This window comes from Pungitius pungitius, chromosome 19, assembly GCF_949316345.1.
Source record: "Pungitius pungitius chromosome 19, fPunPun2.1, whole genome shotgun sequence".
Taxonomy (NCBI): domain Eukaryota; kingdom Metazoa; phylum Chordata; class Actinopteri; order Perciformes; family Gasterosteidae; genus Pungitius; species Pungitius pungitius.
The window spans coordinates 2,308,456-2,322,176 of record NC_084918.1 but is presented as its reverse complement, the minus strand read 5'-3'; the positions used below and the strand labels follow the sequence as shown (position 1 = coordinate 2,322,176).

Below are 13,721 nucleotides of genomic sequence, written 5' to 3'. Positions count from 1 at the left end.
GCATACTCTGCATTCTTTTTAGTTTTCACTTCGCCGAACAAGACGTTTCTTCCTTGTTTGTGGTTGCGTGGAGGTAACTCCATTCCATGAACCGCATTGAATGTAAAACTCTTATTAAACAATTGAGCTGAGTTTTATGGAAGCCCATTTCCGCCACACAAAAAAGAAGGGTTAGGAAGTCGAAATTAGCCGCCGCTGATTCTGCAGCGTCTTTCTATTACGTCAGACGCCCCTGTCCCTCCCTGTTGGTTATGAGGGGGGGGGGGGGGGGGGGGGGGCTGAGTGGGTGCAAGTGTCCGTAGAACGTTTACAGTTCGGTAAAGTTGGCAAGATCTTCAGGTTTCAATAGTGCATCAGCGAGACGTTGTTAAAACACGAACGACACCTCTCTGTGACCGTAGTGACGTCAACAACCAGCTGCACGGAGCTTGCGCATGCGCATATCTGAAGTCATTATTTCGATGATTTTTATCTCATAACTTCGTCTTTCTTAAGTCATAATTTCGAATTTTTAAGTCATAACTTTTTTTTTGGGCGGAAATTGGCTTCCGTGGAGTTTCCACCGTGCGTCTCTTGCATGAACCAGTTGATTTCCTTTGCTGACGTCACAGTCGAGTCATTTACTTAACTAAACACCTGGTTAGATCCGCGTCATTACGCCAATTGACGGGTTCGGTCCTTTCTTGTTCCCATTCATTGTTCTCCCTCTTCGCTGCGCCTCACCATTTAACTCGCCAGCTGGCACAGTTTCATCATCATCATCATCATCAGCGCGCCATGCGTTGAAGGCGTGACTCCATTCAAACGACGCAACGTCTCCTGACGTCAGGTGGCCCGAGTGGCTCGCGGTGTTGTCACGCGTTCAGGATTCTTTGAGCTCACGCGTTAATTATTGCTGAAGGTTGTCAGTGAAATGGAAACCTCGCCTTCCTCCTCAGCGTTATCTCCCTTCTTAAAAAGTAACGCGAACGGACATACGCAGTAAATATCGGAGCCATTGTTGACAAGTCACATGACCTCGTGGAGAAGTAGACATATTTGTAAATATGTGTAAATAATTCCAAAGGGAAATGATTAAATTAAAGCTCGTATCCATTCACACAGCATTCATGAAACGGAAAAAAAACCCATTTAAATGTACATTTTTCTGATGCAAATATTTTGGATGTTTGCTTGTAGGTTGAAACCTCGAGAGTGGATTCAGTAAAACCAGATTAGCAGGGCCTCGTCTTCCTCATTTGTGGGCGGTGTGTGGTTTCTTTGGCAGCCTGGATAGAAACACAAAACTGGTGAGCCTGGATTGCTTCAGGTTTACGGTATCAGGTTTTGGCACAGTTATTTTCCTTGATTCTGCTCGTGGTTGATGTGTAAAAGCCTGTGTACTGGACAATGGAAACAATTGAACATGAAAATGTGTGTTTTTTTTAATTGAACGCTGCCTCTCGCGGCTAACCTGCTCGTCACTACTGTTAGAGATTTGAGTAGTAGAGCACACCTAGTGGTGGTAAGTTATAATACATGTATGTAGTGAGACGTTTGTATGAGGGGCCGTTTAGGACTTAAATACACAAGTCTGGCCGAGAACAGGCTGCTCTCTGCGGCGTGAGATGAGGCTGACCCCCCCGGCGCTGGAGGCGTCACATGGTCCCGTTAACTACACCTCACATCTCCGACATCCTCCATGCAAATTGAATGATATTCCATCACTTGAATATGGTAGTATTTATAAACTTGGACCTACACAAAGACGGGTGAGCCCGGACTTATTAAGGAAGGGTGTAAGATTGGCGCTTTGCGCTGTTCAAAATCAGCCCTCTTTGCTTCCGCCTTCCGGTGTAACTGAGATGCCTTCCGTATGCTATGAGATGCTCTCACGCACACTAGTCAGATGGCATGTCTGTGTCTCATTAGTGTGCGTGAGACTGTCTCAATAGTGAGAGTGTCTCAGTTGTGTGCGTGAGAGTGTCTCAATAATTAAGTCCTATATGGCCCCTCAGACACATTTACAATCTCCCACAATGCAACGTTAAAGCCTGGGGACGGCTGTTAATTCCCGTCCTTTATGGATTTCTCCCAATTTTCTCCAAATAGTTTTTGTAAGTTTTCTCTCCTGTCAGGTAGCAAATGAGCAACTGGATGCAAGACAGCCCAGCGAGGCAAAGAATATTGCACCACATGAACTGTGTTAAAACTTGGGATGAACTTTGATTATTTATGTTGTGTACTCACTACAAGATGAAGACAAACTGCATGCTGCGTTATATTCACTCATTGAGGCATGAAGCCAAAAGGTGTCTATGTATTGGAATGTGAGGGAGAGATAAGACCGAGAGGTTTCAGGTTGCAGCAGCAGCAGACTCACACCTGTGTGACCGGGGCGGCTGTTCGCCCAATCACAAGGGTGACAACGCCACTTTGGGACTCTCACCCAAAGAATATTAGTTATAATAAAAAAGGAGCAGAGAGGTGAAGTTCTAGTTTTGTAACCATGCCATTTTTTATTTACAGGTACATTTAATATTTAAAAAGACGGTCAGTCCAGAAATGTTGGTTTGTTTTAATACAAAATATACACTATGCTTTAAAAAAGATTACTATACTGGGGTACTCTACCAGTACGAGGTGACTACCCGAGAGGCCCACAGGGGTGGGGGAGTGAAAGGGAAAAGGGGGCCACCACCAGGTAAAAGGGAAAAAACAACAACACAGAAAATCAAAAGGAATTAGAACACAGCAAACAAGCAAAATAAACTGAGGGAGCCACCACCTGTAAGCCTACGATATGTCCACCTGCACTGGCATTGAGGAGGCCCCAGTAACCATTGGTTTATGAGAATGAAACAAAAAGACACTAACTGGGAAAAACAAATTAACAATTCATAATCAAAATACTATATAAACAAGGTAACCAAAAATTCACAACATCTAGTTTAACAAAGGGCAAAAACAGCAGTGACTAGGGCTCGGCGTTGCACCACCCGAACATCACTTCCTGTCACAGGAGAAAAAAAAGGTAAATAACTCCAATAAACATCGTCACTGCTAAAAGAGCATATTAAAACATGAAACAATAAGAAAACCCCTGCTTCAAAAACCAGACATACCTTTAAATTGGAGGGGGGGGGGGGAGGGAGAGCTCTACCCATCACACCTGCATAGAAGACAAACCAGGAGGAGACACCTTTGAAAGGAGGTACCATTGAAATGCTAAGCGGATTAGATTAGAGTTCCAGGATTTTTTTTGTCGAATGTTTAATGAGTTGTGTGTGTCTGACTGTGTCATTTACCACAACATTTAAAAAAGGCTTCACTTCTTCCGAGTTGTTGAGGCTGCGCACGCTTTACGTGTGGTTCCACCCGAGGACCCTCTGTGGAAGAGGGAGAGAAATAACAAAAAAGTTGCGTCAGTCGTCTCGCTCTAAAAACCCAGGATAATTGTGAGAATGTTTTTACAAAGTGGGAGGTGGGGAAATTTGAAACATAAACTAGGCGGTAGACAATATTTAACAAAAGCTGAGAAAATGAAAGTGAAGAAATCAAGCTGGGCGGACTTCTAAGTACTAAATATCACACGCACAACGAAGGAGGAAGCATGAATGCTGCGGCCTTGTGGCACCTTTTCTCCCTCCCACTTTAAGAGTGGATTTAAACGTATTGACTTTTCAGAAAGGCCTACAGCCACCAAAATTCCCCGCACAACCAAACAAGCACACAAAGGCACAATGGTGGTGTCATTTGTGAATCAAATTGCTTTTTGGCAGGCCGCTTCAAATATCTCGAAGTTCATTTGTTCAAACAAGCCTTTTGTGGGTTTTAGTTCCTGGTACGTTTAAAGCCATGCGCTGCTTGTTTTTTACCCCGCCTGGCGGAGTAGTGTTCCAGTGGCAATTAGAGAAACAAAAGAATACCGACGTCCTTCTTGCAGAGAGGGTGTGCAAGTGGTTCAGTGTCGACCGGCTTCACCGTCTGCCATCGATACCTCGGAGGGAGGGACTCATTTTTTTTTGTTGTTTTCCCTGCATTGGGCTCCATTGTTTTACGTGGAATTCTCTTTCATAGAGATACATTTTCACCACAAGATCCCCCGTAGTAGATTTGATTTAGATTCACCATCACGGCAAAGACGATTTCAGATAGAGAACCGTCTCATGCCAGACGGCATTGTGTCACAGTGAGTGAATTCATAGCCGACCATAAATCTCTGTTGACCAAAGTTCGTTCTTGCAGCCTGACTTACGGCTTTGGCCTCAGATTACGGCTTCTGTGTTGTTCTTTATCCTGACTGATTGCGGTGGAGGTCAAACCTAGTTCCCTTTCCTTTGATGATATCTCCCACGTGCATCCAGCCAGAATCCTCCCATGCATATGTGTTGCATTTAAGAAACTTTGGGATCTAAATTTTCTAGTTAAGTTCAGCACTTAATAAATGAAAAATGTCAATTTATAATTCTCCTCTTCCTGCTACAGACAAAGTTGACGAGACTCATTGTGCAAAGCTGCCGTGCCGATGATATTCATTCATCCCGTGACCAAAGGCACCTGCATGCGCATGAATAACATTGAGGCAATTGTGCTGTTTTCTTGTATTCCTCCACCCGTACGAGTACAATCAAAGCCCAATATAACATCCTTTTACGTGGTGACGTGTTGTCCCACCTGTTGCCTCACACCACTTCAATAACCATTGCGAAATCCAGGAAACACAAGTTCACACATCAGCTTTGTCAAGTAGAGTTCGCGGACATTCCCACTTTAACGACCTGTTGCTATTTTAGGCACATTGGTTATTTTTAGCTCCCTTAAGGCTGTGAACAAAAATAAATTGCAAACTCCTTACGTTACCTTGAACCACAGGGGTGAATGAGAAAATCCCATAGTGACGTTCGCTGAACTTTGTTCATGGTTTACCTCTTAATCCTGTTGTGATTGGCTGTAAAAGACACTGATTCCCAGACTAAAATTAGATTCAATAGGGGGATATTTTTAGAAAGGCTGAAGTTTATAGATAATCTGATTTTAATTGTCATCTCCTGCGTCATCGCCATTAAACTTTATGGCACTAAGTTCTCTTCTTGTGTTGCTTTATCAAACGCAGGGTAACTTGTAGCACTTGTAGTATATAGTGATCAGAACTAGTGTATTTAATCCAAGTTCTGTACTTAGAAGTTTTTAGATAACAGTTTATGGGGAATCGTACCAGTTAATATTTGCTTAGCTCCAAAGCACATAACAACCTGCTCATCACATTCTACTTGCACATACGAGTTAGGACAGATGGTTACGCATGGTTATGGCATCGCTTTCAAATTAACCTGCTCTCCCTCCATTATTTAATAAATCTAGAGGAAGAACAACTTCCTTAACATTGTGTGTTAAAGAGACTCAGAGCAGCGATCTACCTGAGTGACAATGGTGGCAAAAGTCGACAGGAATTGGACACCGGCGTGATGCAAGTTAAACATCACCCACTGGGCCCGGGTCCAAGCGGCATACCTGAGCCGCCACCTTTGGCTCTCACTGTCACTTAAAAGTACACTCAATGACTCAAGCACACACACACACACACACACACACACACACACACACACACACACACGATGATGACATTCCCTACTGGTTGATAGTCACACGAGAGAAGGCGGCTACTAAATAACTTGTCTGGGAACGGTTGGAAGTTGAAGTGTATAGATCATTGACCAAAGTGATGGTTGGCTACATATTTTCAAACCCGGCAATTCCCATGACACACAAATTCTTACCAGTGTAAAAACAAATGTGTGATGCAAACTTTTAAAGTAGCATTAACTGTCTTTCCTCACCCCTCTCCATCAAACATAAGCATTAATTCTTCTTTTCAGTATCTCTGAGTTCATATTACCTTTTCAACCATGTTTTGGCTGCCTTCTTATGTATGCACAATATTAAATACCTTCCACGGGCTACAAATGCCCGCTTACCGGTCTGCAGGTGTCTTACAGGTGTACACTTGCTGGCTCATTTCCACATTCTAAAACAATGCCACACGCGTTACGCAATCCTCACACACACGGGGAAAACCCCGCTGACAGGCAGAACAGACTACATAAGGATCGCAGATCAGCACTCAGATCAGCACGCAGCAACAAGCAGAAACCAAAGTCCGACCACGATAAACTATGGCGAGCGGCAAAGTCGGTCTCCTCGCGCTCCTGTGCTCCCTCGTCATCCTCGGCACCTTCATCGACAGCACGCATTCAGGTGAGCAGAGGTAGGACCGCGGCAAGGAGCCGGGGTTGGTCGATGCTGTGTTCCCGGAGCGGGCATTAACCGGTTGTGTGTGTGTGTGTGTGTGTGCAGCCAGCTGCTGCATGATGTACGCATCACGCCGCTGGAAGTGCCAGCCCCTGATGGGCTACACCATCCAGACCATCGTCCGCTCCTGCGACATCAACGCCGTGATGTGAGTAAACCTTCTCATCTCAGACTTCAGCAAAGGCAGAGCATCATTTACCCACTTTAAACATCCCAGGGGGGACTCGAACAAATGTCGTCTTCTGTCTGACTATGGTTTAGAAAACCCCAGAAACATACATTTATTTTGTTGTTAATTCTCATTGTTGACGTATCATAATGTAATTGAAGATACAGAATTATTGTGACATCTAACAATATAACATAGAACAAAGGTATTTGGTGTTAAGTGCTTTGACTGAATAAACAGTCAATGAAACCTGCTGACTAGATAATAATCAACTAGGCCAGATGGCTGAGAATGTGTGTTGATTAACTGGCCCGCTGTTCATCCACAGATTCCACCTTCCAGGGAGGTTCGTGTGCGCGGATCCATCATCCAAGTGGACCCAGAGAGCCATGCAATGCCTCAAGTGAGTATACGAGCGCGTCCGGCTCAGGCGCTCGATGCTTGATCAACCAGATCAAACTAAAATGACCTTGTTTTCCATTGCAGTGAGAGGAAGACGAAGAGGAGTCAGATCCCTCCGCGGCAGAACCTAAGGTCAGGACCTGCCCCACAGAGCACATGATACCTGCAGCACGTCGATCCACTTCTCATGCACCGGACTCTGATTGGATGCTATAAAATGATTATCCAACTCATTTTAGTTGTTCTGTTTTATAAACAGGAGTATTGTACTTAGCTATAAATAGATTTTTGTTAAATATTTATAGGTTATTGTTGCTTTTCGCTGAACTCTGATATTTTGTCCTCAGAGAAATGAAGCATTCAAGTGGGAAGTTATGACTGTAATTTATATTGTCAAATACTGTATTAAAATATATCTTTGATAATACATGTTTGTGTCCTCATGGGTTTCATTTCCACATGTCAAAACATCATTATTATATGTGAAAAATGTACTTAAAAGGAATTATTTAGAGATACATTTTATAAATATGAGGTCATTCAAAAAATCACTTTACAATAATTATTAAAGTGAGAATTTCAATCAGAGTAATACTCATTTCTTCATGTTAAACCCCTCAACATAGAGCATACCTGCTTCTATCGTTTCTATAACCTTAATCCATCTTTTTTGAAGATTTTAAAATCAACAATTATGTATTTATTTTGCATCACATGTCCCCAAAATGTCTACTGCACAGATTTATTACATTTAAAAACTTTGGGGGAAATGAGTCCATGTGTTTGAAGTTTGCCATAAGGGTGAAACAAACACCAAGATGTACATCTAAAACGTAAAAAAGAATTTCCAATTTATACATTTTTACAAATGTCGTTGCCTATTTACCAAACAGAAGCTATATTGGGGGCTTCATTTCTAAATAACCACATGTACAGTGATGTGGTATACTTCGATAAAAGTTCGGAAGAAGAGAATGATTTGTTTCTGGGTTGAGTCTTGATGAGTGATTAAAGTTGCAAAAAGTCCATTTATTGCTTGCAAGCAGAAGGTAAAATACACAAGCACGTATTACGATGCTCTGTGGAGATGGCGTATTCGAGAAGTGGAAATGCTAAGCTTTTATACACACACATGAAGGTCATCATCAGTGGCAGGTATGAAATGTTGCAAACCAAGTTGAGATTAGAAGATTAAGATGAATGGTAACAGAGTTCCTTTGTTCGAGCATTTGTGAGAGTGTCCTCCTTTACACAGCTGCAAAACAACAACTTCTCACATTACTTTAATACAGACACTAATCACTCTTTTAGAATAAGACTATGTTATAACATATTTTACCATTACAACAATCTACATCCAATCGTAGACCTGACCTCCACGCGTTGCGTTTACCCTCCTTCACGGCCTTCCCAGCAGGGTGGCGACGAAGTTCTCCTCGCCGGGATCTTCTTTGGTCCTCAGAGCCTGGCCCAATTTCTCCCAGAACAGATTGGGGTGCTTCCCGGCTCGAGCCCAGCTCAGGTAGGTGCGCCTCTTCAGCAGCTTCCTCATGCGGTAGTAAGGAGACAGCTCGGCCATGGGGATGTCCTCCAGGAACACCAGGACCAGCACGTCCTTCTGCTCGTCGAACAGACGGAAGCTGCAACGGCAGAAACGGACGGTGTCACTCCGACCGGCGTCAGGCATGCGTCGGCGAGGAAACGTGTCAGTTGGCGTGTTTACCTGGCCACCTGGATCTCTCTGGAGCACCACTCACTATCCAGGTACCTGCGACTGATCACGCAGATGGTCTTCCTGCTCCCATAGATGGCATCTGTGATGTTGTCTACGATGGGTTTACCTGGGGAAGCGAGAAGGAAAAGACCTGATTAGCATACAACATGTGCATTTGGTGACACCCTCTGGAGCACACGTGAAAGTACAAAACAACCGATGGACGCTGGAGTCAGTCAGGTGGCGTTTGGTGTGAAAGTCCAAAGTCATCTGGAATGCAGAGAGCCTCTACATCTTCTGCCGAAAACTCAAGACACACCTCTTTAGACTTTACCTTGACTAAAACACTAGCAAACCTTAGCACTAACAAATCGTAGCACTTCAATTGTACTTATAATGGCACTTTTCTATAGTCTATAGTTTTGAAACTGCTTATTTGATGAAAATTTTACTTTTTTGTGACTGAGTTTGTATCTCTATGTGGCTTTGGATAAAAGCGTCAGCTAAATGACACATAATGTAATGTAACGCCAGGTGCAAAGGGCAGTCTCACCTGGCTCAAAGTCCCGATGGTGCAGACACAACCTCCAGCCCTGCTCCCCTTCCAGCTTCGGCAACAGCTCCCGCATGACCCACGGCTCATCGCTGGAGTTGTAAGAGACGAAGGCGTCGTACTGGTTGGGTTGTTGCTTGTTTTTAAGCTTAGTGTCGAAGAGCAGAGCCAGGAAGAGGTAGTAGGCGTAGGCCAGCTGCCACCTCAGGAAATGGTAGGTGAAGGACGTCAACATGAAGAGGAGGATCGTGCAGGCAGTGGAGATGAAGTAGATGAACTCTGTGTTCACTGTGCAGGACCTGACGTCGAGGTTTAACAGTTTCATACCTTTAAGGTCTACAGGATAGTTGCACACAAACTTGTCAGCTTCGTATACTTGCGTTTGCTTGTTGTTAACTATCCAACTACGGAAAAAAGCGTTGTCGCAGTCACAGGTGAAGCTGTTGCCTTCAAGATTGATGTAAACAAGGGACGGCACGGACTTGATGACTTCCTCTCTTAAAACTGAATATTGATTCAATTTTCCCTGCAGGAACTCCAGCTTAGAGAGGTTGGCTTGTATGAGAAAATCTAAAGAGTCAAGACTTGTTTTGGAAATGTAGAGGTTCTCAAGGCCTTGTATCGGGTCAAACAACACCGAGGAGAGATCCCTGAAGTCATTGGCGCTGATGTCAAGTGTTTGCAGCCGCGGGGTGTACGAAAAAGTGTCTTTGTGCAAGGACAAAAGTTGATTTTTCCTGCCGCTGAAAAGCAAAAGATTCGTCAAACCTTGAAGGAGGTTGTACGGCAGCAAAGACTTCCCCCTGCGGCCATTTCCAAGAAACAACAAGTTCTCCAGACGGGACAGCTGAGAAAATGGTGGATGACTCAAAAATTGATTCTTAAATTGAATCCTATTTTCACTCAAATCCAATCTGTTTAAATTGATCAGATCGTGGAAACGGTCGCGAAGTGTGGTTTCGTCAATTTTATTTTTGCTCAGCTGAAGATCTGTAAGATTGCTTAATCCAGAAAAAGACCCAAATTCCATTTTGTCGATCAGATTATTGTCTAATGTCAAGTTCTCCAGTGACTGCAACCCTGCAAAATCTCTGCGTTTAATGACAGTGAGTTTATTTATATTCAAACGCAGTTGTTTTAGATTTGGCAAGTGGATCGTAAAGGCGCCGTCTAATTTGGAAATGCTGTTATTCTGTAGTTTCAAAACTTGCAATTTGATCAAACCCTCGAAGACGCACTTTTTTAGAACTGTGATGGAATTCCGATGAAGGCTGAGAATTTTCAACATGGTCAGATTGGCGAAACTGTTGCATCCGAGCGCTGCGATGTAATTCTGGCTGAGGTCCAGCTCTTCGAGAGTCGGCAGGTTGCTTGTGGCAGGTTGAACAGAATAAAGTTTATTTAGACTCAGATTTAAGATCTTCAACCCCGGCAGCGATCTGAAGGCCTCGTAAGAGATATTTTTAATCGTATTCTGGCCTAAATCCATCTCTGTTATGTTGGCGCACAGCTGGAAGAATTGCGCGTTGATATAGTGTAGGTCGTTCTGCCGCAGTTGGAGGCTAGACACTGTTGGGATGGAGCAGGAGACGTTGACTAGCTTCGTAAGTCGGGTACCCCTCATCGCGTTCATCCTCAGGGACGTCAGCGAGGGGTTGAAGTTCCCTTCTAACGCTCTCATGGAGTTGTTGTCCATTTTAAGCCCGCTGATATCGAGAGTAGACAGGTAACTGAAAAAAGTGTTTTTACGGATGTCCCACAGCATCGTACTCTTTTTGGAAGCAATGCGGCCGATGTTTAACCTGGTGAGGTTCGGGAAGACGTCAGCGGTGACCCTGAAGACAGCGATGTTATTTTGAGACAAGTCGAGGGAGTTGAGTTTCAGCGAGCTGTTGGTCAGTTCCCACGAAGAGAAAGAGGTTATGAGGTTGCTTTTTACTGACAGCTCCAGCAGATTGGGCAGCTGCTGTAATATAGTGTGAACCTTGCTCAAGTGGTGCAGTTGGTTATAGGAGAAGTCCAAAAATGTCAAGCTTGTCAAGGACTTAAAAGAGGTGGAGGAGACGTTCCTGATGCGATTATTGTTGATTCTGAGCTCTGTGAGGCTGCTCAAACCGTGAAAGACATCATCCCTGATGGCAGTGAGCCTGTTATTGTTTAGAGTTAATCTCTTAAGGGAAATCAGGTCGGCAAAGGCGCCGGTGTGTATCTGTGAAATGACGTTGCGTTTCAGATCTAACGTTATCAAAACGGAAAAGTTTTTGAAATCGGATGCCTGTATCGCTGAAATCTTGTTCTCAGATAAGTCAAAACCTTGAACCGTTGAGGGAATATCTCGAGGAACAGCTTGGAGATGAAGCCTCGAACATAAGGCGTTAACGTCACTGATTCGGCAAGACTTCAAGTAAAATCCTTTCACTGGTAAAGCAGAACTGCTGATGTTCAGCAAGAAAAAGAAAAAACTCAGTTTGAAACATGTAAATCCTCTTCTTTGCATTGTTTTTTCCTCTTTCACTCCAATAGCCATTTCTTATATATATTCTTTAAATCAAGGAATCACAATCTCTCAATGTAAAGCCCATCTGGAGATCCTGAAAATCCAATGAAAGAAATAATCCAAATTATAATTCTATAGTAAGTTTCTGTGATCTGAACAGTGTTTAGCTTTGCTATAAATGACTCAATAATAGCTTGTGGTACTCACCGTGTCACACAAAGAACAGCCGATTACCATGAACATGTTTGTCTCGAGCTCAACGTCTCTGCACTCTTTTATGCAGTTGGTGAGGAAGTGAGAGTTGAGTTCTACCTGGTACACTGTCCTCATTCTTGTTTAATTTGCATGGCCTGGAGTGCAAGGAGGGGCGGTTCTAATCACTTCCTCAAATAAGTGAACTAATGACGAAGTGCCCTACAAAAAAGGCTTCCAGGGCTTCCTCTTCTCTGCTATCTAGTTCGGCATCTTCCTCCACCAGACAATGTGAGGTCTGTGGAGGCCGCTCATCCTGGAGCTCAAATGTCTGAACTATATATATATTTTATTTTCGGTGAAGCTTTGACACAGAATGTATTTCATATGACGTGAGAAACAACTGCATGACGCCTTCTTGGTTCACGCAACTTTTTGCTTTGTCCATATTAGAGTATTACAAAAGCTGTGATTTCTTTTTGTGGATTTGATGTAACCTGTGATGTTTATTTCAACATCCATCTCTCTTCACTTAGGGGGATTTCTAATAATCTGTCTGGTGACCATGACATCGTGAGAAAAAGTTTCATACCCTCTCTAATCCTATCTAAACTTCCTCATTTTCAGTTCGGTATGAACCTTTTCGGGGAAGCGGTTAGAGCACCCAACATGCGTAGGTGCATTTTATTAGCTGAGAGCTAGGCTAGCTGCTTCCAGTCTTTTTGCTGTAATGGAAAAAGTGCATGTAACCCTTCACAAAAGTTTCATTGTTACGACCAAGGTTATAAAGACCTGCCTGGCCCTGTTGTGAGAAGAGGAAGGTTCTTGGGAGGTTCTACTGAGCACGTAGCTGCTGTGACTTTTTTTTCCTTGCGTGGACATAAACAGAGAAAGACCTGTTTGATTAAGATCCTTTATTCTTATTTACCGATTGCCTGTGCAGAATCTTCCATCCCAATTTGGTTTTTAGAAGTGGGATTGTTTGAAGTTCGGTCCGACCTTGGCCCTGACCATCTGGGAAGGAGGCCTCAGGATCCACAAAAAAGGATTCTGTCCCAAACCTCATCAGACTTAGATATTTATTGAAATTGGGTAAGAAGTTGATATTCTGATTTCAAACGGGATGTTCTGAAATGTAACGGATGAAAACAAATTGCGAAGACGTGAATTTAGAACTTTGTAATAGCAGGAGCAACCTGGAGAAGTAAACAAATTCTTTGTTTGTTAATTGGGTCTCTAAAGGGGATAACTTATTCTGGTTATTGAACAATGTGTATGAATGTATCAAAGTATCATACATTCATCATTATCTAAATGTACCTTTACTAAGGAAGAAAGGAACGGTTTGCGAATGATTGTATTCGGATTAATCACTCTGAAGTCACATAATTGTGGCCTTGACCAAAAAGGCAATTTGCTTTGCAAAATCATAATTGTGAACAGGGGAAACAAGGAACGGTATCGTATTTCAAATAATAATAATAGTCTGAAAACAGGTGTTCGAGGCCTCTAACCTCTATTTATTAATCATCTCTCGACTAGGGTTTAGCTTGAATTTTCCCAGAATAAAAGAAAATCAAGACTTGTACACTTATAACACGCCAAAGTAATGGCTGGTAAACAAGGTAAACATGGACAGAAATATGAAGATGAATCCACATGTTTTGGATGGAATGAATGTAAATGTAGGGAAAGAAAACAAATGGCTGAAGAAATATTGTGCGTTAAGACCCCAGTGTCTCACGAACCAGATTCAAAGGTTTCCTGACAAGATGACCGACGCGCTTGTTTTTCTACCATGTGTCCAGATCCAACAGATGCTGGACGCCCTCCTCTTCATCACGCGTGAGTCAAGGCCGCACCGCGAACCCCACGGGCACAAACAACCAGGTTCAATGTTTCC

The 13,721-nt window shown here is 43.2% G+C and overlaps 2 protein-coding genes across 2 annotated transcripts; one reads left to right on the top strand and one right to left on the bottom strand.

Moving 5' to 3' along the window:
• Window positions 1-5,967: 5,967 nt before the first annotated feature.
• On the top strand, window positions 5,968-7,232 carry ccl20b (chemokine (C-C motif) ligand 20b). Its single transcript, XM_037456489.2, has 4 exons — window positions 5,968-6,237; window positions 6,337-6,439; window positions 6,789-6,863; window positions 6,947-7,232. The coding sequence occupies exons 1-4, from the start codon at window positions 6,156-6,158 to the stop codon at window positions 7,020-7,022; spliced, it is 336 nt and encodes a 111-aa protein (XP_037312386.2). The 5' UTR covers window positions 5,968-6,155; the 3' UTR covers window positions 7,023-7,232.
• Window positions 7,233-7,304: 72 nt separating this feature from the next.
• On the bottom strand, window positions 7,305-11,931 carry tlr22 (toll-like receptor 22). The gene is made up of 4 exons (XM_037456533.2): window positions 11,834-11,931; window positions 9,130-11,720; window positions 8,586-8,703; window positions 7,305-8,502 (listed from the first exon to the last, which is right to left on the bottom strand). Exons 2-4 carry the CDS (start codon window positions 11,654-11,656, stop codon window positions 8,262-8,264), a joined length of 2,886 nt encoding a protein of 961 aa, XP_037312430.2. The 5' UTR covers window positions 11,657-11,720; window positions 11,834-11,931; the 3' UTR covers window positions 7,305-8,261.
• Window positions 11,932-13,721: the final 1,790 nt, after the last annotated feature.

Excerpts from the sequence above, each read along its gene's own strand:
- ccl20b (XM_037456489.2), top strand. The coding sequence starts at position 6,156 with ATGGCGAGCGGCAAAGTCGGTCTCCTCGCGCTCCTGTGCTCCCTCGTC. Across the intron at positions 6,238-6,336 it reads CATCGACAGCACGCATTCAG|CCAGCTGCTGCATGATGTAC; the intron begins GTGAGCAGAGGT and ends GTGTGTGTGCAG. Across the intron at positions 6,864-6,946 it reads AGAGCCATGCAATGCCTCAA|TGAGAGGAAGACGAAGAGGA; the intron begins GTGAGTATACGA and ends TTTCCATTGCAG.
- tlr22 (XM_037456533.2), bottom strand. The coding sequence starts at position 11,656 with ATGGCTATTGGAGTGAAAGAGGAAAAAACAATGCAAAGAAGAGGATTT. Across the intron at positions 8,704-9,129 it reads CCATCGGGACTTTGAGCCAG|GTAAACCCATCGTAGACAAC; the intron begins GTGAGACTGCCC and ends TCGCTTCCCCAG. Across the intron at positions 8,503-8,585 it reads AGAGAGATCCAGGTGGCCAG|CTTCCGTCTGTTCGACGAGC; the intron begins GTAAACACGCCA and ends CTGCCGTTGCAG.